Here is a 27,932-nt window from a genome sequence, read left to right as displayed (position 1 = left end):
GGTGTATATTAATAATAATCTACTTCTATTATAAAAATAAACGTGAAAGTTTGTAAGAATGTATGTTTGTTATTCTTTTACTCAAAAACGTCTTATCAAATTTGTATGAAATATAATAATACATGATTACACTAATATGTGAATAAATACAATAGCAATCAATTATACATGCGCAATTTAAATAATCATCAATATTGGTTAAATTTTGAGAAATGATTATCCCAATAGCACCAAAATCACAGACACTACACAGCTGAATACAACCAATCCAAGATATATGCCGCGCGTTTTGACTGAGGCGTTAGTTGCGTGCGCGCAGTTCGGTGTCGTCGGTTATTTCGTTGTGTTCTGTGCTGTGTTTGTGGCTGAAAAACTTTTATTTATTGAGAGGTGAATAACATTATAATTCTTTTTATAAACATAAAAAATAAACTTGAAAATGAATACGATAGTTTATTAAATTATATAATTAATACACTATTAAAAATTTCATGTATTTTTTTTTTGTTTATGTAAACATTGAATAAAATTAATAAATAACTATAAGTATACTAAAATAATACGAGGACATCTATCAAAATATTATATACACGACAGTTCGGTATTACAAAATTAAAGATATACTAAATGTTTATTTGACATTTATTGTATGAAACGTATTAACAGGTTTAATAATTATGAGATTGACCTCTACTTTTTGTAACATATATCGCATCAATAAGTATTTTTAAGAACGGTTTCTTGTTGGTTCTTTAAAAAAAACGCTTTACCGGCATTATTTCAAAGATAGTTAATATGACTATAATATTATTATTGTATTGTATTTATATCTTAAATGTTCAAGACGTTCAGTAGATAAGATAACACATTTTAAACTCTCGAATTATATCCAATATAATTTGGCTTTATTTTTAGTCAAATTAAGACGAAGAGCAAACTACGTCATAACAATATTATAACAATCTGTATGCCATAGAATTGCAAAAATATTAATATAGTGTATACTTATGTCAGAATTATTAACAGAGATGCATCGTTCGGCAACTGTTTATAACTTCCAATTTGAAAATAGCCGTCAAAGAACGAAAAGACGAAATACGAAAACAAACGTGTTATATCATTGAATCGGTTTTGTTTTAGATAACTTATATTTTACTTTTTATTTTAAACAGTGGACTTTTGTATGTGTTTTTTAATTAACGATTTTTAACACTCTATGGGTCTCTCTATGTTAATATCTCTTACGATTTTTAGAATCAATACCATAGTTGTGTTTAAGAACACACGACATACAAATATCAAATAAGCCATGATTATACAGCGCAAACAATTATTGAAGTATAGGTAATTATAATGGGCACAATATCTATGTTTTTCTGCGAACATATGCTATAAAATGCTAAAAATCGTTTAACAATAATAACTTCTAGATTATACCTTTACGTTTATATACATACTCCTTTCAATAAACGAAGCTATTATATCTATTAAAGCATTTACTTAAAACCCATTTTCTTGTTGTTTGTGTACTGAATAATAGATACTATTAAGTAGGCTTCATGAGTTTAAATTGAACTCATCTTTACGATGGTATATCCGTAAGAAGTTCTCTTTCTAAGAAAAAAAAAACATGTATCTATGTATTATTATATTTTATCTACAGAGCTTGCTGATCGTTTCTCGGTACATCTAAAAAAATAAGTATGTACAACGCGATATCATTCTTCGTTTAGTGATAAATAATAAAAAGCATTTGAAAACTTCGGAGTCTTATTAACTACTACTATAATAATAACAGTATATTCTAACTACGTTATTTTTCGAGGTAATACTTAACTTTTTCATAAAATGCACCTCGAGTATATTTTTATCGCATAAATAGTTGTAAAAAGAGGTGTTTCTTTTAATTATTATTGGTAGTATAAAATAGTTATTTTTATTCCAGAAATATTGAACATGGAGCCCTTACAAGTAGACGTAGTGCACTTTTATCCGAGAGAAAACGCACAGCCTCATAATACAGTCAAGTAAGTATGAATTTACTACTACACACTTTTTTGCGGTTTTTTTTAGTAATTTAACGATTCCCTCTATGAGCTACCTTTTAATTTCATACTTCATATTATAAATGTGAAAGTTTGTTTGTTTGGATGTTTGTCCACCAATCACGTTGAAACTACTCAACGGATTTTGATGAAATTTGGTATTCAGACAGGATATGTGCTGACTTGGATGATCGGATACTTTTTATCCCGATTAAATGCTCCCTTGGGATAAAACAGGAATCTTGATATCCGGCCAGAGCCAAGACGAGCGTCTAGTTGTAAATAAAAACGTAAATTAGGTTATTAATCAACTAATACTCCTTCTTTTCTTACTCGATTATCGTTGTCTTATAAAAGTTGCACATAAATTATAAAATAAATATGTATTTATTGCTAAAATCAAACAGATTCGAAGTAGTAAACGAAGAAACACCTGTATGCACAATAGTGCGGAGAGGCCAACCCTTTAACGGTGTAGTCAGATTCAACCGGCCATATGATGAGAATGATGACCTGGTGCAATTTGTTTTTACCCTGGGTAAGTTTTAGTTCCTATTCATGTATGTATGGAAGCAGTGTACGTCTGAATCGAGTTTGGTAAAGTTTAGTGTACGGATAGATTAAATTTCAAAGTTACTACGATTAATAAAAATTATTTTTAGTTAATGAATGTAAGAATGTATAATTTATTTGAAAATACGTTATAGATTTATGTTTAAGTTTAATTCATAAATAATAATAGATTAAAATTAAATTGAACTTTATAAGCTTGCATACGCTTGCATTAAAACTTCAATTATCTTTATTCTATTGTATGTTATGATAACATGATTTAAAGAAAATTAATTTTTAGGAGACAAGCCTCAACTAGATACCCAGGGTTCAATCTACCTGAAGCGTGATGCTATCACTGACAAATACACGTGGTCCGCGAAGCTTCTGTCAGTACAAGAAGATAATACTCTATCTTTTGAGGTATGTTTATGTATAACTAACTTGATGACCCGGCTTTACCCAAATTGATCCGAAAAAATTAGCCTATTACAAATATTTCTTCCTATTGATAAAATGAAATTCTGAAGGAAATGTGCTGATGATGATAAAAATATCTATGACAGACTTTATAAGTAAATAGGATGAAATGCATTATAACAAAAATATTTATAACGTAATATTGATAGGGTACTAGCGGTCCACCGCGGCTTTACGTCTTTTCTCTCCGCTAGAACCCGCCTTGCGGCCTAACAAAAAACGATTAGGTCGAGCCATTCTCGAGCTTTACGTATATCAACACATTCGGCGATTCGAACAGATAGGCTAAAATCTGTATATAATATGTAGTTATGTCTAGTATCTAACTCATTGTTATGTTTCATGGCGTCATTTCAGTTAGACCAAATTGTAGTGCATTTCTTAGAAGCAATGCATGTGAATCTTATATTGGATATGATTTAATCGCTTACTCAACCGCTGCGACTGCCAATTGGTAGGAAATAAATTTAAAACAACATATATGACATAGAATACTAACTACATGTTTTAATTTATTGGAAGAATTACGTTTAATTACGATATCAAGTGATGTATCAATACTGTATCCACATAATGTTCTTGCCGCATTAAAACATTACCAAATAAAACATAACCAAACCACAGATAACATAATATTATAGGTAACTAGTTTTTGCCCGCGTCTTCGCATGCGTTAATTCGGAGTAGTTTAATAGGTGTTATTATACATATAAACCTTCCTCATGAATCACTCTATCTGTTGAAGAAAACCCATTAAAATCCGTTGCGTAGTTTTAAAGATTTAAGCATACATAAGGATATAGGGAAGGAGAAAGCGACTTGTTTTATACTATCTAGTGATTCTAACCAAACGTTCAAACGTTCAAAAAGCTTTTTGAAAACCGCTCTGTACAATGAATTTGGCGCCAAAAAACACATCGTTCTGATTATAGAATCTACTCAATATAATACATTTTTTTAATTAAAGTTAATTAGACCAAAATCTTGCTTATTATATCGCTATTATTTGAATTCAAACAGTTTCAACAGTAATGAATTGATGTCAATAGCCTTATGGAATCACACTTCACACTAATATTAAATGTGAAAGTTTGTTCGTTTGGATGTTTGTCCGTCAATCACGCTGAAACTACTGCATGGATTTTGATGAAATTTGGTATACAGACAGGATAGGAGCTGACTTAGGTAATAGATTATTAGTGTAATAACCAAAAAAGAGTCCCGCATCCCATTTCTTACTATTCCCAGTCAGTTTATTCACATCCATCGTTAGTAATTTTATCCCCTTAAAAGACGCATTTCCAGTAGACCTGCCTATGCAAATGTATAGTAAATGTAATAATATAAGCACTTATTATTGTTAGACTCTTAATTTTTTTCTTAAAACGTGACCTTTAATATTTGACTAGTGAAATATCAGTTGAAAGTCATACCAATTTAGTTTTTTGTACGTCTCATATATCTAATGCGTCGCTACAACATTAATTTCAATACCTAGAAGCAGGAAATGATTACAGTTTGTAAATCAAGGAAAATGAATTTGTTATCGACCAAATGTTGGTTTCGGTTCAAATATAGAGAATAAACTATTCGTTTATCCTATTACCTATATATATAACTCTCGTGTCACAATGTTAGCTACCATACTCCTCCGAACGACTGGACCGATTTTCATGAAATGTATAAACCGGCCCACATAAATGTTTCATACCCATCCTACTTCCTACTAATATTATAAATGCGACAGTTTGTAAGGATGTATATGTAAGATATATATTGTAGCTATTTCACGCAAAAACTACTGAACCGATTGCAATGAAATTTGGTACGTAGACCGCTGGACAACTGGAATAAAATATAGGTAACTTTTTATCCCTATATTCCTACGGGATACGGACTTATGCGGGTGGAACCGCGGGGCGCAGCTAGTAAATGATAAGAGCAAGGCACAGCAGCATTTGCCGGGTCAGCATGCGTATACTGGTATAAGATGATAAAATATTAACGAATTTAAAACATCGTTCTTTTAAAAAATTGTTTCGGCTCGCTTTAATGTTAGCATATAAACTTTTTAGCTTTACGCGATTGACGCGGCAGGATAAGATTTCGGTTTTTATATAACATTATGCTTAGAATATTTCACATTTTGTGTAATAATAAAGGCTATAATTTCAAATATTTATGCATGTATTTCATTAACATAAAACGTAAATACAATCGGATTCTATAATCGCACATTTATATTCTAATCTACGAACAACTTAGCCAAATATATATTCAGGTTATCATTCTATACCAACATTATTAGCGGGCCCATAACATTTATGATTACTTGTCAAAAAAGGGTACCTATAATAAAATATAATATATAATAGTATAATCTATGGCGCCTAAAATATATGATACCTATCCAAGTACCAATATTTACATCGTATTAACATAGAATCTAAAAGTATATATAGCGTTAATGCCATTAAATACATGGTTAGGTTGGTTTCATTGTCATCATTAGTATTAATTAATATATTCATAAATGTTAAATAATACGATAAGTATTCAGTGAGTTGGTATAGGTGATAATGTTTTTTTTAAATTATTTGATTTTTTTCCAACTTGATCTGTTTTCACGGTACATTACCATATTTTTATATTAATATAATAGGTAAGGACCGAATAATATGAAAAGTTAATATGTAACACAATTACTTAGTTTGGACTAAAATATTTCTAAGGAATGTAGGTCCATATGAAATAACTTTTAATAATTTAAAATGTCTTTTACATAAACTTATCACGTAAAATACTTGATCTTTAATATAAAAACAAATATCCATAAATCGCAGACAGTAATGTGCAGTTAAAGCTAATTTAAGTGTGTTTTTAAATTTATATGTATTAGAACTCGTTTTAAAATTGCATACTTAGTGCATTTAAATCTATCAAGTAGTCAAATCAAGGTTATGTATATAGTCTGTGGTTGGAATAGTAATTTGACGTTGACAAAATGTTAGAAATATATATATATACTAACGTACAGCTGTGTGTGTGACTTGCGCGTGCGCATGAAAATTGGAAGATGACAGAGTGGAAAAACGATATCTGTGTTGATGAAGATTTTATTTGACACACGTAACAAATAATAAGAAGTGTTTATTTGTGTTATAAATATATATTTTATTGAATTTAAGAGATAAGAAATTAACGAAAGCACAATAAAATATTTGTATGTTTGAAAACTACTCGGTATGGCTAATTATACAACTTATTATTTTCCACATTGTTTTTTCTTTTATTAGAATTACATTAACAAAATACATTAGTCTGGCGCCAAAAGAATCATTGCATTTTTTTTCTAATTCGGCCGAAGTCGCTATCTTTATCTAATTAATGTAAACTCGTAAAAAATGGGGTTTGTTCTTTGTTTGTTTCATACGATTTAACTTAAAACTACTAGAATAGTTGTTTTATTACAAGGCTACGTCCTGGAGGCTCTTTTAGAAGTAAATGGTTATGTCGGATTCCTACCGACCAAAACCCCACTGTGTTCCGTCGAGCCACTTAAGTGAAGGGGCCACGGGAGTTGGTTAAAATTCGTCCGCTAACCCTTAGTGATATGCTATATGTATCACTAGTTAATCCCTGTCGGAGTAGTGTTATGAAATTTTATTGTACAAAGACAGATAAAACAAACAACCTATTTTCACATAATCACTATATAGTATAAAACAAAGTCGCTTTCTCTGTCCCTATGTATGATTAACTCTTTGAAGCTACGCAACGTATCTTGATGAGACTTTTTAAATAGATAGATTGATTCAAGATTCTTCTGTTCCGAATGTAACGCATGCGAAGCCGCAGGCAAAAGCGTACCTATCAATAAGTCGTCACCAGACTGGTTTAGTTTCGTCCGTATATCTTATACTAGATTCAAGTTATTACTTATGAAATATTTGACAAGTCGATTTATAATTTTATTTTGAATTCTAAGATAAAATTACTTTTAAGAACCGGTTGTTTTGACACTTGAAGTGACATGATTAAATTTTTAAATTCAATATAGCATATATTTTTCTTATAACCTCAACTATATATTTGCATATAAATATTTTTGCGCCACTTTGCTTATATGTATTTACATTAATCGGAATAAAAAAAGATAACATGAACCTATGTTCATCTATGTATATCTATATATATTAACAATTATTATTCCGTTTTAGGCAGCATATGCAGCCATCTACTCATTCAGTAAAAAAAATATTTTCCTACTTGAACTTTACCAAGTGATCGTGACATATATTATTAATTTTCAACTGACTTTAAAAGACAAGGGTATCAATTCGATTGTTTGTCTTGTGGTCCCATTTAAATTTGGTCTAGTTCTGATAATTTGAAGGTGGTTTTTTTTTTTTGTTAAATATGTATTTTTATCTACTTACACCTATTACAAGTAATGGGAAAACTGAAACTTACACTTCCTGCCTTTAAAAGTAAATATAAGAAAAGTTTTTATTTATACAATTGTACAATGGCTATCCATTATAAGTAGACATCGGATTATATGCACTATCAAAATGCTAAAATATGCATGCAAATATGCACTAAAAAAGGGCGAAATATGCACAAAATATGCACAATAAAAAACCATTCATAGTAAGTAATTTCTAATCATTAATTAGAATTTATGTTTATTTATATTTTAATTTTTATACATTATACATTGACATATAAATCTGTGACATTATAATCAAAAGAGACAGCAGACAACCTATAATAGGTAATGTTTATTTATTATAATTTTTGTGACAATAAACAATAATATATTTTTCCAGATTTTCTATAGCAAACTTGTGACGTTTGTCACTTAATATCAATTTATAGGCAGAAAATGACCTTTCGACGTCAACTGACGTTACCGGACAGAACTTGAAATTTGGCGCCATTCCTGCAGAGACCTCTTCAGGAAGAGTTTGTCCGATGCCGTTGATAAATGCATCGATTTTTCTTATTCCATCAAGATCAGGGTTTTTATACAATACTGCATTTAATTTGCCTGTCGCTGAGTGTGTGCGAGGCGAATGCGTCGATCTGGGTTGTCGACCGGCATAATACAACACGTATTACTATTGAAATAAGCACTCTTTATGAAAATGTACCAAAATATGCAATAATGCTATAAAAATAGAAATATATGCATTTGCATATGCAAATATGCAAATGCATATAATCCGATGTCTAATTATAAGGTTAAAAAAACGTACCAAATAATATTATTTGTTAAATACTTTATTTAGCAAGCCATTGCATAAACTGAAGTTCCTTATAATAATTAAGGTCAATACATATATAAGTTCTATTTAAGAAAACGGAAGCTCATCACATTTTTCCTTCATAGATATCAACACCAGTAACAATGCCTGTTGGCTGCTGGTCATTACGCGTAGTCACACGGACAAAAAGCTCGCAAGCCCGGGAAGTGTACGACTTTGACCAGGATATTTACTTTTTGTTTAACCCATGGAACCCAGGTAAATTATAAATATTTTTCTATGATAAACCGACACATCATAGTTGTCTCTTCTGGATTGAACCCAGTGTGTTTTCTAAATAATATCCCGTGACCGGGTGACCTGCCCTCTAGGAGTAGATACATTATTCATAGATAAGAAAATCTGCTTAAAGCAATTGTAATCAATCCATCCGACAGGGTAGGTATAACTAATCGATCCCTCGGCTATAGGTTACTATAAAGATCCATCAGCTATAGTTATAATTGATTTGTAAGCTGTACCTATAACGGAACTATGTGACAACATCTATAATTCTAAAACAGAAATACCGGCTTGGCGTTGTTACGGTTTGGCAAAAAACGCGGGTTCGAATCCCGCCTCGCGATCAAATTTTTTCTATTCTTTCAAAATTTCTCATTTAAATAAATACCTTTCAACCAAACGATCAAACGGGTACCATATCGGAAGCAAAAGATCCATCAACTTAAGCTATAACCAAACAATCCATCCTCTATAGTTATAACTAAATTAACGGTCAGCTATAACCATATCTAAGCTATAGCCTAGCGAAACTACACTATCGTATCTAAACACATCAATAACCAAACAATATGTCACTAATTCCACGAATTCCAGATGACCAAACGTTCATGGAGGACACGTCGCTCCTGCAGGAGTACGTGCTGAACGATGTGGGCAAGGTGTGGGTCGGGCCCATCAAGAGCACGCGCGGCAAGCCCTGGCTGTACGGGCAGTTCGACGCGTGCGTGCTGCCCGCCTGCATGCTCATGCTGGATCGCGCTGAGGTGCCTTTTCAACAGTGAGTTATCTGTTTGGCTGTCTATTGTCTGTTTATTACATTTTTTTAACTTAATATTTATACGGTAACGTGAGAATTACTAAATAGATAGGTAGCGGTAATGTCCATTCAAATATTGAAACACGGCCCCCGGCCGTTGATATAAATTCAATATTTTCCCACAAGAAAAAATCTAACAAGCGCAAATGTAGCTCTAGCACGCAGACTGATCTGAATGAGTTACATCATAGAGATGCATATGTGTTCTTTTATTTTATTATTGGATAAAATGTTTACATAAAGATTAGAATTACATCCTTAGATAGGCTTCGACAGTTGTCCCGAATAATGTAAAACATGACAAAAGTTATGGGGTATGATTAGACTGGGCTCTTCCCTTTTATATTGTACTCTTGCAGTGTAAAATCTTGGCTTTATGGATAGCTCGCTTACATAAACACCATCACCCTCATGAACGCTCGTTATCACCCCCAGCCGCGGCGACCCAGTGAAGCTGACGCGCGCGATATCCCGCGTAGTGAACTCGAACGACGAGGGCGGCGTGCTGGTGGGGCGCTGGGACGGGGAGTACGGGGACGGCACCGCGCCCGCCGACTGGGCCGGCTCCGTCGACATCCTGGCGCAGTTCCTCGACACGCAGGAGCCCGTGCAGTACGGCCAGTGCTGGGTGTTCGCGGGCGTCGTCACCACTGGTGAGTGTGGGGGCAGGGCGTGTATGACATGACTGCCCGTGGTCACATCGCATCAAACATCACACAATACTCTGTGCTCTCATACATTATCTTGCTTAATTTACCAATTCATGGCAACATAGTCGAATTTCTGTCAGGATATCACCTAATTGTCATCTAAACTGATATTTCTTTTAATGAATTCAACGTTTAATATAGTTAATAAAAAAGATATTAAAAGACTTAACTTAAAAAAAACGTACGAAGTTATTTTATTATCAATACCAACAACGCAATCTACGTTAAACTAAAAACATGTCACGTAGCATATGATATCCTAGAAGTCGTGGATTCTGTCCAAGATTTATAAATATTAATAATGGATGTTTTATGCAAAAATAATATGAGAAACAAAGGTTATCGCTAATTCTGTAATTGGGGTAAATGATTAGGTTCACTGATAATATGTTAATTTATGGTCTTTGTATTTTATATTTTATTCCTCGTGTAATAAGGCGAGTTTATTAAGATATGTAAAAAGTCAATCAGATCTGTTCTGCACGTTTTGAGGAGAAACGTGACTAAGATCAATCTAAGTCTTAATCTTATTTACAGTCACCAAGTAAATAACATAGAAATAAATTAAATAGGTAGAAGAAAAGACTAAATATAGGCAACCGTAACGTATACACAGACCAGTACATAAACAACAACATAAAATATTACAAGAAAATAATAGGACATAATATATTATGACATAATAACCTAATTGATGAAGTTGTTAATATTGCTATGAAAAGGTGAGAAAAAGGTATAACAAATGGGTAATTTTGGGTGATGGATAATACTCTAGATAAGAGTCTTCTAAAACTAATTGAGATTTTACTCAATATATTCGTCCCATAAAATTCTTTTGCAACTTAAAAAAATGATGAAAAATATTGAATAGTTTCGGTGTGACAAAGCAAAATACTTTGAAGAAAACCCTAGTTAGGATAGAAAGCTTCCATTATCTTGAATACAATAATGATGTTGTCTGTTTCGAAACTAGGACATATGACCTTTAAAATAGAGCTGCATACAGTTCTTCAAAAGGCAATATATTCAGTCTTCTTAATTTGTATATAATTTGTATATAGTCTATCACTTACCTCTCAGAGAATCTCCAGCTCTATTGATTTTGTTTTTGTTATTCAGTTTGCCGAGCTCTCGGTATTCCCTCTCGCGTGGTATCGAACCTGGTATCAGCTCACGATGCAAACAGCTCCCTCACAGTGGACAAGTACTACACCGAAACTATGGAAGAAATGGACTATGACCCCAACAACCCACAGGGTGCTGACTCCATCTGGAACTATCATGTCTGGAATGACGTTTGGATGGCCAGACCTGATCTTCCACCTGGTGAGTTTCGTTCTGACAAAAACTGGACAATAAGAAGAATTTCTAGGAAATTTCTGGAAATCTCTTGAATTTTGTTTTTTTTTGGTTTCTAAGTGTCATAACACCAGAACTTCCTTTCCAGGATATAATAAAATCCATTATTATAATTCACTTTATGATTCTACTTAATAATTATTTTTTTTTTACCAGGCTATGGTGGCTGGCAAGCAATAGATGCTACTCCTCAAGAAACATCATCAGGCCAGTACCAGTGTGGGCCGGCTCCACTGGAAGCGATTAAACAAGGCGTGATAGGTTTGGGATACGACGTAGAGTTTATGCTGGCTTCAGTCAACGCTGACCTGATGAGATGGAGGAGAGACCCTGACGAGGAAACTGGTTTCTCTATGGTGGATACAAACAACTACCAGTAAGTATTATTCTTTATTCCTACTGAGTTAAAGAAATTACTTTCCTAAGAATATACAGCTAGGCCAAAACTAGAATTTTTATTATTTAAATATGAGTATGTAAACAAACAACTAGCAAGTTCCAGCATCTTACTAAGATTGAGTATGGTTATTAAAATTACCCTTTAATTTTTTATTGTTTATTTAAACGCAATATGTAATCCACAGCATTGGCCGAATGGTGCTAACAAAGAAGCCGTTCGTGTTCGACCCGCTCGGCGACGCGGACCGCGATGACGTCACGGCACTCTACAAGCACCGCGAGGGGACCGCCTCCGAGCGCCTCGCGCTGTGGAACGGCGTGCGATACTCGGAACGGGCCAAGAGGTAGACTGCGCTCTACATACCGCTCTACATAGTGCATTCTATATGCCGCTCTATATAGTGCATTTTACATGCCGCTCTACATTCTGCTCACTATCTGAACACACTCTACATGTCGCTCTACATAATGCACTTTACATTCCGTTGTATATATTGCTCTTTATTCTACGACATTCACGTCGCTCTATATATTTCACTCTAGGCGTTACTCTACACATGACGTATAAAGTGAAATTTTCACTTTACACACCACTCTACATGACACAATATAATGGAGCCTACACGCAATACTGTACACGCTGCTTGATATACTGCATACTTCAGTCGACATAATCTACACTGCACACTAGATGCCAATCTACATTTTATGCTACACGCTTTCCCATATAAGCTACCCTCAAAAGCCATTTGCCATTTTATTACAATGTTTTTTTTTTTTCAATAACAGATACTATGCAGTAGCGGCCTCCTTAACCAACGACGTGACCTTTAAGCTGCGAGACATCGACACAGTCCCCATCGGCAAAGACTTCAGGGTCACTGTGGATATCGAGAACACATCAGATCAGGTAATTATACACAGCTAAATGATTGTTCTTTCTTTCTTTCTCTTAGCTGACCCACATTGTCTATTTTTGGAATAATATATAAAACTGTTCCGCTCCTATCGGTAGCAACACGTCGTTATAATAAATGCACCGTCATCAATAAATGAACTGTCCAACCACAAGTAAGTAACTAAGTTACGTGGTCCTTCGAGCACATTTCAACTACGTGTTATGGATGATTTAATGAACTCATCAATAACAGTTTTTTATAAATAATTAATAGTTAAGGTAATCACTGTAGGTAACTATTATACCATTAGCGATACTTTGACAAAAACATTTTTAAGATTTCATTTTTTTTATTTTTTCTATTTTAGGGTCGTAACATTAAAGCAGCACTTTCAGCCACCAGCGTGTTCTACAATGGTGTCAAAGCTGATCTGTTAAAGAAGGTCGAGGGCAAGATATTCGTGGGACCTCAGAAAAGTTTGTATTTTATTATCTCTGACTAGAAAGAATTATTTTATTTTAAGTTTACCTTCATTGCACTGTCTAGATTTAGTTTATTAAGTTTTACTACGAAAATCAAATACGAAATTTCATGAGTAAGTAATTGTATAAGATACGGAACAAAACATGTTTATGCAGTTCACGATGATACTTCAACTAGATAAACCCCTATTTGAAGGGAAAAATCTCATCTACAACGCCTAGACATAAGCTAGGTTTTTGATTGAGTGTAGTGGGACGATTTCGTGTTCAAAATTGAACATATTCGCTTTATTCATTTTATATTATATTAAAATCGTAAGCTTAGTTTAGGATAACTGCTTTTATCTCAAATTGAATGATGAGACAGCTCCATTAAACGAAATTTCGTTTGGGGTTCCACAAGGAAGTATGTTAGGGCCGGCACTGTATTATCTTTTTTCACAAATGGAAACACGTAAAAACACTGCTACAGGTTACTGCTATGCTACATAATATCTAAATATGCGCGTAAAAAATCATTTCTATGTACCCAACAGAAAATCACAACTCAACTTGGTGTATCCCTTTGATACGACACTAAGAATATAATTATAATAATTCAGATATATGTTTCAGAGGAGCAAATTAGCATACTAATAACAGCAGAGGAGTATCTGCCCAAGTTGGTGGAGTATTGCAACATAAAGATCTCAGCAATGGCCATCGTGGACGACACCAAGCAGTCCTGGGCTGATGATGACGACTTCCAAGTGCTTAAACCCAATATAGACATTAAAGTAAGTGTTTAAGACAGGATTCAGGAAAATTGGAGGTGTTAGTGATGAAAGAATATATTTTTGGATTTTATTTGTGGATTGTCGTTGGATTAAATACGGATTCTAATTTAGTTATAATTATTGATATAAACAGGAATGAAGCGAAGAAAAGGTATACATTTTTAACGGAATCTAATTGAATCAAATTAAAATGCTTTATTATAAAATTGCTTTATTATCCTTTTTACTTTTTCACAGTGGAAACGGTCACTGACCGAGATTGTAATATAGCTTTTGTGTACTTTTACCAAAAGCACATATATTCTGTTTTCTTACAGTAACGAGGACCTGGTCCTGGCGAAGTATATAGCGTAGAGTTATTTTATATTGTACCTGTTGCGCGAGCATCACTAGCGTAATCAAAAAGACTTTCGCTGTACAACATTGTTTCGCTATTTTATCCTCTCTGGGGTAGCATTTACCAAAATAATTAATAAACTTAGCGGAGCCACCATATTGTCTATCTGCATGCTAGATTTCCCGATCCATTTGGTTTGGGCTGATCCTCGAAGGATCCTTCGCTTTGATATATTAAGATTGCCGTCTCTGCAGTTTAACGAGATTACCCGGTCGTACCGGTTTTGGCTGATCCTTGATAAAGCAGTCCTCTGCCTTAGCCTCGTCAGTTTCCAATTTAAGATTTCCGTCTCGCCAGTTCAATGAGGATCTGATCCTGGGCACCCCGAGCACGGTGGAGCTGTCGTTCCGCAACCCGCTGGACCGCGCGCTGTCGGGCGGCGAGTTCCGGCTGTCGAGCGGCGGCGCCGCGCCGCGCTCCGTGCGCGTGCCGAGCGCGCCCGCCGCCGCCGGGGGGCTGGTCGCCGCCACCCTCCCCGTGCAGCCCACTGTGAGTGTTGCCAATAGTTTACATCGCCTAGCACTAGCGTCTAACACTAGCACTAATCATTTCGAAATCTCAGTATTACACGATCACATGATGACTGCATTAACAGCTATGACCGATATTAATATCTATGACAGATATTAATATGACCACCAAAAATCCTGAAGAGACAATTGGTGAAATTGTTACCATCGTCAGAAATATACACGATGACAGCAATAACAGTCAGCATTATCGTCTCTATGACCAACAAAAATCCTAAGGAGACCATTGTTGAAATTGTTGAAATGACCATTAAAATGTCCAGAGAACATTAGTAACATCCTTGCCATCATCAGCAATAACATGATCATCAAAATTTCTAAGGGGGTCATTTGATACATTGTTACCAATATAATCACCAAAATTCTTAAAAAAATCACTAGTGTCATTGTTATCATCATCAGCAAATAACATGATCACCAAAATTCCTAAAGTTTTCTCTTCCATCATCAGCAATAATAAGATCACGGAAAATACTAAGAGCTATATGTAAACATTCACATTACCACTATTATCGCAATCAAAATTACGCTGCACTTCCGCTGGGCGAACACTTCTGCCATCGGTTTAGTTTCTATGAAAAAAATAGTGACAAATGGACATTTCTCCCGCACTCGTTTTAATTATGCAATCTAACTGTCAAATAAAAATTTTTATTTGTATGTCTGTCTGTACGCTAAATTATGCTTTTATGTATCAAATATATTTATATAAATTTACAGAAATTGGGCAAAATCAACTTCGTAGCGACATTCAAGTCAAACGAACTGAAGGACATCAATGGAGCAGCCTCTGTTGAAGTTTTCGAAGCGTAAAGTTTAAATAGAATATAATACGTTTGTCTATAAATACTTTGTATTATAAATTTATATTGATATTAATGAGAGTTGTACTTTTAAATTTAAAGTTGTAGATTTAATACATGAAAGAAAAATATTGTAGAGTTAAAGTCACAAAAAAAAATACAATTATTATAAAAACGATCTTGCTAGAGATTTAACGGCATTCAATTGTACTTTGTGTAAAAAGTTTACAGCAGAGAATATAAAATATTATGTACGTTTTAGTAATGCATAATTCACGTTTATGTATTAATTATCTTTATAAGTTATCTGAATAGAATAAGCAATTATACTCATTAATTTAGTGCCATAAAATGGTATCGATGGTAGCTTTACCTCCCTTTTATAATCTATATTTTTACAAGGATACAAAATAAAAAACCTGTTATAAAACAAAGACTTTTATTTAAAATCTAATCACTACCACTTATCGCTTACACCAAACCACAAGACAATATTTGTTCGAATTCATACACCTTAAATGATTAAATATATTCTTGAAATTAACGTGAATTTTCCTTATAATTTTATTTAATTTTCGCACATAATAATTGTATAGGAAAACATGCAAAAAGGAAATCCATATAAATACACTTTTGATGACAATAAATAAATAAAGGTTAATTTCCACCCACATACACACATCTTCAAAGTCTAAGGAAAAATTTTTGTGTAGTTTTCTGTGATCTCCCGCTTTTTTTTTCTATTATACTTTTATTGACTTTTTTTGGATATGGAATAAAATCAAGAAGATTAAAAATTAACATCCCTTAACTTTGCTGATGTGTTTAAGCCCTTATAAGATATAAAGGAATAACGGACAAAATCATACTTTTCTCTTTAATAAATACAATGCAAACTTGTTTTTTTTATATATTTTACAACACAAATTAATTACAAGCATGTCTTATTATGAGCAAATGACAAAATCATTAAAAACTGAACCCACTTAATACGTGAACGAATGTCACTGTATACATTATAATTATATTTAATGAACAAACAAACTATTGAATAGCTTTGTAATTATTTTTTAATAAATAACTATTTTAACTTTATATGTATGGTTTTGTCACACAAAACCTTATTTGACACTGAAAACTGAGCAATAAAATATTAATATATCAGCAAAATAATAACTAATTCATATATAATATGGATCACAATTAATGCAACTGTAGTTGAGGTAACATTCATAATAGAGAAATGAATTGAGTAGCATTTAAAATCTATTTTTGCCCTTAAAATTAAAAATATTGTTACAATAGCGACTCTATGGTTTTGAGTTTTTATTTCATAGTATAACAAAACAAAATATGTACTTGATTAGACAACTGACTACAGTCAGATTTTCTTCCACCTAATACTATTTTTTTTTTCAAAAAGCACATAAGATATACAATATTATTTATTGCTTTAAAAAAATTAACAAAAAATAAGACTTTTTTTAATTGTAAATAATTTGTGTACCATTATAAGACTTTTGGAATCGAGTAAGACAACAATAGTTCAATATAAAATGTATATTTTTGGCAATTGCCAATTTGCAATTGCAAATAACTTTCTTTGACAAACTTTCTTATTTGAAAGTGTTGTTTTATCTACGACTAAAAGAATGAAATATCTCTTTAATATCTGTTTTTAAAGAAACTAACACAATATATGTGCTTCATATAAATATGCAGATTTAAATCCAGTAACATGATGTTAAAATTACAGTTTAATTGTGATTTATCCTGTTCAACTCTGCAGGAACTTTGGGACGGTAAACAAAACATAATATTTAAGATATTATATTATCAACCTGCAAATGTTTTATCAATAACTGTTAAGCGGCTTAGATGCAAAGGCAATTATGTAATTTCAACACTTTTTCAATCCCACTTACAAACTTTTGAACGCAATCCAACTCTCAAAATCACTATTAATTATTTTGGTATTCATTACTTACAATAAAGACTATGTTTTAATAATGTACCAAAATGCATTTTTAGTATAATTTTGTACTGATTAAAAACAACAAAAAAAATGGTCGCCCATTAGTCGCATAGTGTACATTTGGCTTTAATGAACTTTTTCTTTGCCCGTTATAATTTTCGCATACTCTGTGTAAAAACGCGGGAACATTTGTATTGCGAAGTAGACTAGAGACAGATATGCGACTATAGCTAGCGTTAGAATGAGATCGAATACTGCTGGTTTTACGCTGAAACAAAATAAATGTAATTTAACATATTTTCTAATCATTCCTCTTAATATTTTTGAGTGTAGATAATGGAACCCGACTATTGAAAATTGTTTTAATTATTATATTTAATATATTAATTATTATATTATATTCCAGTTAACTTTATCTGAGCCTTCCCGGTTTTATCTTTAACATGCAATTATAATTGATTTAAAATTTAGTATACTAATAATCTAAAAAATTACTTTCAAATCTTAAATCTTTCAACTTATAGAGTATAAACGGAAGATCATATTGTAGGGCTGAGATAACAGTGATTTCAAATTATTTTTCCTTGTTCTGAAGAAAAATAGCCATACAAGGTACGGAGAAAGTCTATATAAACATTTCTTAAAGTAATATATTGTATGAGACCTAAAATTATGATGCTAGAAATACAATTGCTGGCTGGCTACTAAAACCAAACTACCATTTTTGATATTTATAGTGTGTCAGTCAAAGTGTATAACTCAACTAAAGTGCGACACTAAACTGATGTGACGAATGCGGTTTAGTGTCACGCACACCTACAAAGTTAGCAACTCACACATTTACATTCCATTTAAACATTGAGAATGAAAAATTCACCAATCATGAGGCGGGATGGATAGATCGAATTTTTTCTATTAAAATATATATATAAAAGAAACTTACCTATATACATATAAAACGGCCTTGGTCGGTCCGTAAAGCGTGAACTCCGGCTCACGCTTGTCCACCGTGTGGGTCGAACTCACTACCTCCATGTAGCGAGACAGGGCTCGCTCTAGTGCGGCTGTTACACCTAGAAATATGAAAAGATAGACAATTAACTTTTTATCAGAGATGCAATGACGCTTTTTATTAAAATCAAAATATATTATTGTTGTGAATAAACGTTTTTCACTGTTATTTTTAATAAATCAGAAGTATGAAAATGTGTGAAAATAAATTGGAACCGTAGATGGTGTTATAAAGGTTAATAATAGCAAAAAGGGAATGCTACTGAAATTGAACAATTTATAACAAGAACATTTTTTTTTTTTCATAAAATTGTTTACTTGCGTCAGCACACTTTCGATCAAAAATCAATATCGCAAAGACAGCAATTTTCTTGAATTAAAAAGTCATCGGTCACAAGGTCATTCTAAAAAAAATTAACTTTTTACAAAACAGCATATTAAAGCTTAGTCAAATCTAGATGATAGGCACACTAACCTCCAGTCTGCGTGGTGAGCACGTGCGGCGAGCGCGGCTGCGACGACAACCACTTATACCACGTCGACACTGACGTTTCGTCAACGTTCTGAAAACATAACAATTTTTCTATATGACGGAACAAGTTAAAAACAAAACTAAAAAAAAAATCACGCTCAATTGTTAGAACTAACTAAATTAAGGTATTTATTGAATCCTTCACTCATCTATACTAATATTATAAAGCTGAAGAGTTTTATTGGTTGTTTGTTTGAACGCACTAATCTCAAGAACTACTTGTCCGATTTGAAAATTTCTTCCAGTGTTAGATAGCTCATTTATTGAGGAAATCTATAGGCTATATATGTACCACGGGCGAAGCCGGGGTGGACTGCTAGTCAGACGATAAAATCATGGGTTTATTCTATGATCCCATTAAGGATAACAGGACAAACTCATGATGTTATTGTATTATCACCGATCCTTTATAAGAGTGCAAAATTTTGAATGATATCTGTCCATTTAAAGTTAGACAAATTTGGGTCTAAAGGTGTGTTTACAAGTGAAGCTAATAAAAGCGTGTTAAAGACAAATTTTATTTTCCTTTTCTTTTCTTATTTCATACTAGTATATTTATATAATTTTGAATAATAACTGTGTTATCAAGCATTTCAATGCTATAAAACTATAAAAAATTAATAATTGTGTTAATTGGCCACACTAATATTGTAAAAAAATAAAACTGAACCGATTTAGAATTGGGAGTTCCGAGAAAGGATGTAGGAGCTTTTCAGGAATCCAGGAAATCCAACAAAAAAGAATCACAGAAAAGTTATCACGAAATTCTGCCAAAAATATTCAAGTACACTCTTATATTTTCAAAATACCCGCAATACCATAAATTTAAAAATGCACATAAAACATTATAATCTTGCTCCTTTCGGTTAAGTCGGTTAAAGGTGCCATCTTACCAACGCGTCGTCGTACAATGCGGCATCTTCGTCGTTAGTTTCATCGGTGATATTGTACACGTGGGAGGCGAGCGCTCGCGCGGTCAGCTTGATGTTTTCCACCAAAGTTTGCATAGCCGTTTCCGAGGGCGTGTCTAGGAGGGAGCTGCGCGATTGCGATTTGTGACTCTGAAAATTTTTGTTTAGTACTTTTAATCAGATTTATGAGCAAAATTTGTATGAAAATTTAATTCTTTATCGCGCAGCAGTTTTTGTGTAGCTGACTATCTAATATGTAAATCCCGTGTGTTATTCTTTTATTTATATGGTTTTCTACCCAAAGAGTAAAACGGGATAATAAGATAATATGACAGTCTATCCATCTATCCCTTACCAGTAAAGCATCGGTTGGCACGGTCATTAATTGGATGACTGATTTTTAATTTTCCGCAGCACTGCATCTACAAACAGCGAGGCAACACTGTATCAGCAGCTCTCTGGGCAGCACCGCACCAACAGCCCGCTAGAGAGCACCGTACCTTCAGGGCTCTAGATGGCACGGTACCAGTAGCTCTCTGGGCAGCACCGCACCAGCAGCGTACACGCAGAGCTCTGGATAGCACGGAGAGCAGCAGGTCGGCGGGCAGCTTGGGCGGCGTACCTGCAGCGAGCTGAGCGTGAGGGCGGCGAGGCGGCGGATGCTGAAGCGCTCGTGGGGCCAGGCCAGCAGCTCGTCGGCGAGGTTGATCTTCTTGTGCAGCGCGCGCACGCGCAGGCGCGCCTGCAGCGAGTGCGCGGCGCCGCCCGCGCGCGGCGGCCGCGACACGTGCAGCGCCGCGCCGCCCAGCGACACCGAGTCCAGGCACAGCACGAGCGACACGTCCTGCAACGCCACTCGCTATGTCATCGCATGATCGCATGCCCTGATCATGACCCATACGTGCTCTCACTGTTGGGACACACACGTCCCGTAACGTGCGTTGCATCGTGCATCTGTTGTGTTATCACATATGGGCTAGTCATGACCCCATACGTGCTCCCATTGTATGACACTAAACTCAGGTGACGAATGTGTTTTGTTGTCACGCACACTTTCAAAGTTCGCAACTCAAACATTTACATTTCATTTAAACATTGAGAAAGAAAAATTTCAATTATGACGCGGGATGGACAATGACCCATACATGCTCCCACTGTAGGGTCACATATGTCCTGTAAAATGACATCATGCATTTGTTGTGTCATCACATATGGACTTATAATGGACCATATGTTTTCCACTGTAGGAACAGATATATCCTAGAACATGACGGATTCGTGCATTTTTTAATCATCATCATCAGCCCAGTAGAAACGAATGAGGGTTCAGGTCTGGCCAAGTGTAGGTTAGCCAGATATCGAATGTCAACGAAACAGAGTAATTTGTAATTTTATTATCAAAACTATGATTGCACACTATGATCTGGGAAAATAGCCGTGTAATGGCAAAATATAAAAGATCATTTATAATGCATTTTTTTTTATACAACAATACAAATGCTCTTATGTTTATATACACAGTCGGTTGTTTTATATTGATAAACTTTTAATTCGTTCAAATAAATAACTATTGTTCATTCATTAACTGACATGGATAAATGGCTACATTTACATCGGTGGTTACCAACCGCCGACCCACCTGCAGCAAAGAAGAGTCGGCCGTATCCAAATGCTCCTCCAGCCACTTCTTAGCGGCGAAGTAGTTCAAGGAGTGCCCCGTGGACAGCAGCGCGAACAGCAGCGTGGGCGCGCCCCGCATGCTGGGGCTCGCGTACAGGCGGGAGAACACGCGGGCCAGCTCCAGCAGCGCCACCGCGCCCGACGCGTTCGAGTCCGCGCCGAATGATAGATCCTGGAGTTCATTAATGGGTTAATGAACTAACGAATGAACGAATGTATGAATGAATGAGTGAATGAATGAATGAGTGAATGAATGTGTGAATGAATGAATGAATGAGTGAACGAATGTGTGAATGAATGAATGAATGAATGAGTGAACGAATGAATGAATGCAACGAAGGAATGATTTCAGTGACGGATTCTATATGCAAATTATTAATTACCTAATTTTAACATTTACCGATTTCGACGGCATTTTCTACATCTCTGTGAAGAAAAGCGTGACAAAAAACTCTTCCAAAAACTATTTCACTAATTAACGAATGAATTAATTAGTGAGTGAAAAAATGAATGAATGAATTAGTGCATTAATGAGTGAATGAATGAATGAGAGAATGAATTAGTGCACCTAATTTATCCTGAAAGGAATGATTTAAGTAACGGATTCTAAACGCAAATTATTACTGTTTTAACATTTACCAATTTGGACAGCATTCGTACAGAGAAAGCCAAAAAACTCTTCAAAATTACTTGAATACAGTATAGATACATGATCTCGAAGTGCTATAAACTATATAACATGTAGCACGAGCGAAGCCGGGGCGGCTCATTAATCATCCAAATAGTACTAATTTATGTCTATTTCTATGCATTTCATTGATTCGATGTATATATGTAGTTATTATTTGTATGTATTGTATGTATTAGTTTATTAGTTTAATATATTTTATCTAGTTTATAATTCGTCCCGCTTATAGTTTAGCAGTATGCTCGTTACCTTTTACCGTGGTTGCCTGGAAGAGATCACTTCTAAGTGATAAGGCCGCCAAACAAATTGTACGCTTTATTTTATTCATTATTATTATTATCTCTAAATTTTCTTCTATGTACAATCAATGTTGAAGAGTTAAATAAATAAATAAATAAATACTCACTGGTACAAGACTAGATGCGTCATAATGCGCCGCGATGACGATGGTTTGTGTGGAAGTCGACCTGCCGACCAGCCTGCCGTGCAGCGATACCGGTTTCGACTCCAACTTGTGCGGGGCTGGTGCTGACACCACTGTGATATGATATGTATGTTCGTTTATTTAGAACTAGTGTCATATAAGTAATGAAAACAATTGGTTGTCTTCTTGACGCAGAGTGTTTTCTTCCAATAATAATATTTATTTATCTGCAATGGAGTCCTAAACTACTCAACCGATTTTGATCAAATTTAATAGATTAGTTTATATTAATAACTAGCTGCACCACGCGGTTTGACCCGCGTAAGTCCGTATCCCGTAGGAATATCGGGATAAAAAGTTGCCTATATGTTATTCCAGTTGCCCAGCTGACTATGTTCCAAATTTAATCGATCCAGTAGACTTTGCGTGAAAGAGCAACAAACACACACACATCCTTACAAAACTTTGGCGTTTATAATATTAGTAGGATAGGATAGGAAGTAGGATAGTAGAAAGTAGGAAGGTTAATATTAAGTAAAATAATATTATATTACAATTACAATAAATGACTACCCGAGCGGAACCGGGCCGTGCAGTCAATTATATTTTAACAATAATTTCACATGGGTCCGGTTCTAGCAAAAAATATATCATGTAAAAGCATTTAATTCAATTAAATCAAGATAAATATTTGTTATTGCTATAGACCTAAACTATATTAGATCATCTATATAAATCATAATATAATTAAAGTGGGCTTTAATTGATTTAGAAAACCATTTCTTAGAATAAAGATAGAAAATGTTAAACATTAAAATTTTCAATATCTTTTGACTGCGGTATCGCACATTTCGTTCGAAATTCGTTCAAGCCCAAATTAATTAATGGATGTTATTATAAATTTACATAGAAAACTGCATCAAAATTTAGGAAACATAAGGACAGAATAATATATTATAATAGTTTAAACAAACTAAAAAACACGCTTTTATCATATTTTGCAAATTGAAAAATGGAATAATTTTATCAAATTAGTGTATTGTCATCGGTCCTCAATAAATCTACAAAGTTTGAACGAAATCTGGCCGTTTAAAGTAGGTCAAAATCGCGCCCAAAGAAGTCGGTTACAAACAAACATACAAACAAACATACAAACAAACATACAGGTGAAGCTAATAAAAAGCGTGTAAAAAGACTTTGTTTTATACTATGTAGTGATAAAGAACTCACCAATTTGATAACCATTCGATGAGACAGTATTAAACATAGCTTCTAGCGCAGTGCCAGACTTCTCATCGGTAATAAAGCTGTGCTGCAGATCCTTGATGATGTATTCAAACTCCGGAGACCATTGGGCAAAGTACACTGGTATGTTCACCTCTTGTTGTGACATCACAGCTTCAAGGAGATGGATGTGCTAGAATTAAAGTTAAATTAATTATAAAAAGATTGGACGACTAGCAACGTAACAATAATAATCCGTCTTAGTAAATATTGCCTTGATGTCTCAAGGTAGACTTAATATGTATAGAACTAAGGTTAGTGGGTAAAATATCAGCATTTGTATTATATATTATCATTATAAGTATACATTTTTATGTTGTATTTTTGACACAGAGGCTACAGTACCACACTTAGAAAATTACCCAATGCATGGACGTACTACATGGCATGTATATTACGCCAACGTATGTAACCATCATTAGGAGCTAGATGGTTATGGTTGGTATTTCCCATTACTGAAAATAGTGTAAGACTGGAAGTAAGAAAGTTATTTTCCATAGACACGCACACTGAAATTATGTTTATGCCCTACCTCCTTCTCATCTTCGGTCAAAATCGTGTTATTCTTGGGTAACAGCAGCACCAATGCGCCAGCCTTGCTTCTGATCTCAATGAACTGCTCGATGGTGACATCCTGGAGCCGAGCGACGACGCAGTGGCGAGGCGTGCTCCAGGACGTGAGTGAACGACCTTCGAGATTGAAGCTTGAGCTGCGGCATCCTTGAATTGTGAAAACATATTACCTTTTATACTTCATATATAAATAATTAATACACACACAACAAACATGCACAGATTTTGAGGCAAGTCTGGGATACCAAAAGTATCATTATTAAAAGTTTTTAAGTATGAATGGATGGATAGATGTATGTATGTTTTTTACTCTTTCCCATGAAAACAGCTTATCATATCTGTATAAAATTTGGTACAGAGATAGTTTATAGTCTGGATAAGCTATTATATTATTTACTTATTTATTTATTTCTAATCATTTATTTTGTGTTTCACAATAAGTTCTTTTGTCTATAAAAAACCTAAATCAGACTGGTTTTTGCATTTATAATTTAAAGCCTATATAAACCAACAACTTAACAATAGATAACAAACTCAAAAGAATTAAACCTTGATATCTACATTCTAGATTGATGATAGCAATATATCACTATGTAAGCATGCCCCAAATGCAAAGATAAGAAGACAGACTTATTTCTGTGCAAATTCAATTTCTAGTCATATTCTAGAAAAGTGAATAAGATATTATTTTCATGTATTCTGGTGCTTTTATATACATATTTTTAAAGACTGATTGTTCTTCTACAAATTATTTAATATAATAAGTAAAAAAGGTAAAAATATCATAACATTAATTTTTATTTTAAGTCAGGGTTGCTAAATGAGTTGCCTGGACATCCTGAACATCAATAGAGCTAAAGCCTCACCAAATGGATATATGGGATTTAATGGAGAAAGAAGGGATATGGGTAGGATTGGTATGGCGAAAATGAGAGAAAGGGGTAACTATGTCATTGGGAGTAGGAAGGACAGTGTTCCAAGACATCACAGAGGCAAAGTTATTCTTGCTACTTATATAATTGCTTTCTTTTATTATTTTTTATGTCAAGGCAGGCAACCGAGCTGGTGGTTCGCCTGATGGTAAGCGATCACCACCTCCCATGAACATTCGCAAGATAGTGCCTCTACGAATGCGCTGCTCGCTTTTATGGGGAAAAGTTAATGACTGGAAAGAAGGAATGGACTGGAGTGGATGAGGAAAAGGAAACGGGCCTCCGACTCCCCCACTCGCTGTACGAAACACACTGGGAAGCATGCTCGACTACCACAATAAAACTTCCTTTAAGTATTTGGCCCTCTCTATGCTATTTAATATTATTTAGATTCAGTTTCGCCATTTTTATGTGAAAACAGAACCTATACACACAGTTTGATTTAAAATACAATAAATAAGCAAGACATAAATTTTTAATAAATCTAGTTGCAAAATGGTCAAAGCCAATAAGGCTTCATGGTAATGAATATTAAAATTATTTTTGAAAGAAGTGACTTGTCTTTCAACAAATTTAATTAAGTATTTTCTTTGTCACAATGTAGAAGGTATTACTGCATCATCACCATGATGTGATTGGGTATGTACATGTAAGGAATGGTTATGCTCATAAAGTGCAAGTATAACTCCTTCATTGAGTCTCTACAGCCATATGCATACTGCATGTTGATTTTAAAGAGAAAAATAAATATACAGTGATACTTCACAAGTACTACTGTTTTAAAGTAAATGTAATATTAGGGAATGTTCAATTACTTTGAAGTATTTACTTATTAATTTCTGAATATTTATAATTTTTTTTTTTAATCTATAACAAAGTGGGAGATTCAATTATATATAAAATCAAACATACTTTCTTTTCAAATTGGGCCATATCTCGATTTGTGAACCGTTGTATATCATAAGTACATGGACCAGGAGATCTGAATTAGTTAAAATTGATTTTTGAAGAGTAAATTTGAATTTTAACCCTCAATAAAAATTTCAATATACATAATTACATTGTAACCTTAAAAAAACTTGAGTGCACTTATTGCACTAACAGAAATACTTAAGAACTCACCGTGTGGAACAGTGTGAAGGTCATATTGTTGCATTCTATAGACCGAAAATTCGTGAGAAGCGGCTACAGGATTCACGGGAGACATGATGATAAAAATTGGGAATACGACTAATAAATAATAAGGTAAATAGCCCTTGAATATTTCCGCAAAGCCGTCTGCTTGATCGAGCCACATTTTGGCGACTGTGCTAAGTGTGTTTGTAATCAAATTAATACATAAAATCAATTATTAATACAACAATCCCATTAGACGAAACCCTACGTGTGATAACTCGGTCAATGACATTCGGTTTTGCGTGACTTAACAACGCAGTGTTGCCAATGTAAATATGTATATTTAATTAATGATTATTGACTGCCATAGATAATAAACTCAAACTTTTGTACAAAAAAAAGGTAAAAATATATGTATGTATGACTTTCGTAACATTCAAAGATTTTTAAGAATGTTTTGAGTTGGTGCTAGGCACATAATTTTGCAAGGATTTAAAACGAAAGCTTTATTAATTGTGAACTAGATGGCGCTGAATAAAATACTTCAGATTAGTATTTTCTTGTGTTTGATTTAACGCGAGTATTATACATTTAGAAATTAATTGCGCGATATTATTAATTAAGCGATTTATTCATTATATTATAAACCCGACGTTTCGACGTCAGTTTGGTCATTTCATACAGGTCAGCCAGTGGTCAGTTTTTAATTTCTAAATACTTCAGATTATAATATTATTTAATCTATATTTATAAAAGCGAAGTTTACTCACTCACTCATCATGAAATCTCAAAAACGGCTGAACGTATAAAGGTGAAATTTTGTAGAAAGTTAGTATGAAGTTAGTATACGCGCACCAAGAACGGATTTTGCAATAGAGCTGCGTTAAAGGTGCTTAAGGCTGTCGACAGTTTATATGAAAGTCCTTCATTTTTAACACGCTTTTATTAGCTTCACTTGTATGTTTGTATGTATGTATGTATGTAACTCACACCCGTTTTTCTCCC

General features: G+C 33.9%; 2 protein-coding genes across 2 annotated transcripts; one reads left to right on the top strand and one right to left on the bottom strand.

Annotated features, from left to right (window-relative positions):
• The first annotated feature begins 255 nt into the window (after positions 1-255).
• LOC119831602 (hemocyte protein-glutamine gamma-glutamyltransferase-like) lies at positions 256-16,221 on the top strand. Its single transcript, XM_038355024.1, has 15 exons — positions 256-390; positions 1,946-2,027; positions 2,453-2,583; positions 2,899-3,020; positions 8,473-8,605; positions 9,224-9,407; positions 9,882-10,099; positions 11,276-11,482; positions 11,672-11,891; positions 12,100-12,258; positions 12,704-12,824; positions 13,181-13,289; positions 13,911-14,071; positions 14,766-14,957; positions 15,719-16,221. Exons 2-15 carry the CDS (start codon positions 1,957-1,959, stop codon positions 15,809-15,811), a joined length of 2,121 nt encoding a protein of 706 aa, XP_038210952.1. The 5' UTR covers positions 256-390; positions 1,946-1,956; the 3' UTR covers positions 15,812-16,221.
• Positions 16,222-17,384: 1,163 nt separating this feature from the next.
• Positions 17,385-27,232, bottom strand: LOC119831601 (nicalin). The gene is made up of 10 exons (XM_038355022.1): positions 26,934-27,232; positions 24,839-25,026; positions 24,253-24,439; positions 23,005-23,135; positions 21,870-22,082; positions 20,853-21,074; positions 20,213-20,380; positions 19,263-19,350; positions 18,720-18,849; positions 17,385-18,044 (listed from the first exon to the last, which is right to left on the bottom strand). Exons 1-10 carry the CDS (start codon positions 27,106-27,108, stop codon positions 17,903-17,905), a joined length of 1,644 nt encoding a protein of 547 aa, XP_038210950.1. The 5' UTR covers positions 27,109-27,232; the 3' UTR covers positions 17,385-17,902.
• Between the last annotated feature and the right edge of the window lie 700 nt (positions 27,233-27,932).

This window comes from Zerene cesonia, chromosome 14 (genome assembly GCF_012273895.1).
Source record: "Zerene cesonia ecotype Mississippi chromosome 14, Zerene_cesonia_1.1, whole genome shotgun sequence".
In the NCBI taxonomy this organism is placed as follows: domain Eukaryota; kingdom Metazoa; phylum Arthropoda; class Insecta; order Lepidoptera; family Pieridae; genus Zerene; species Zerene cesonia.
The sequence above is the reverse complement of the archived record's forward strand: the minus strand, read 5'-3'. Positions and strand labels throughout refer to the sequence as shown.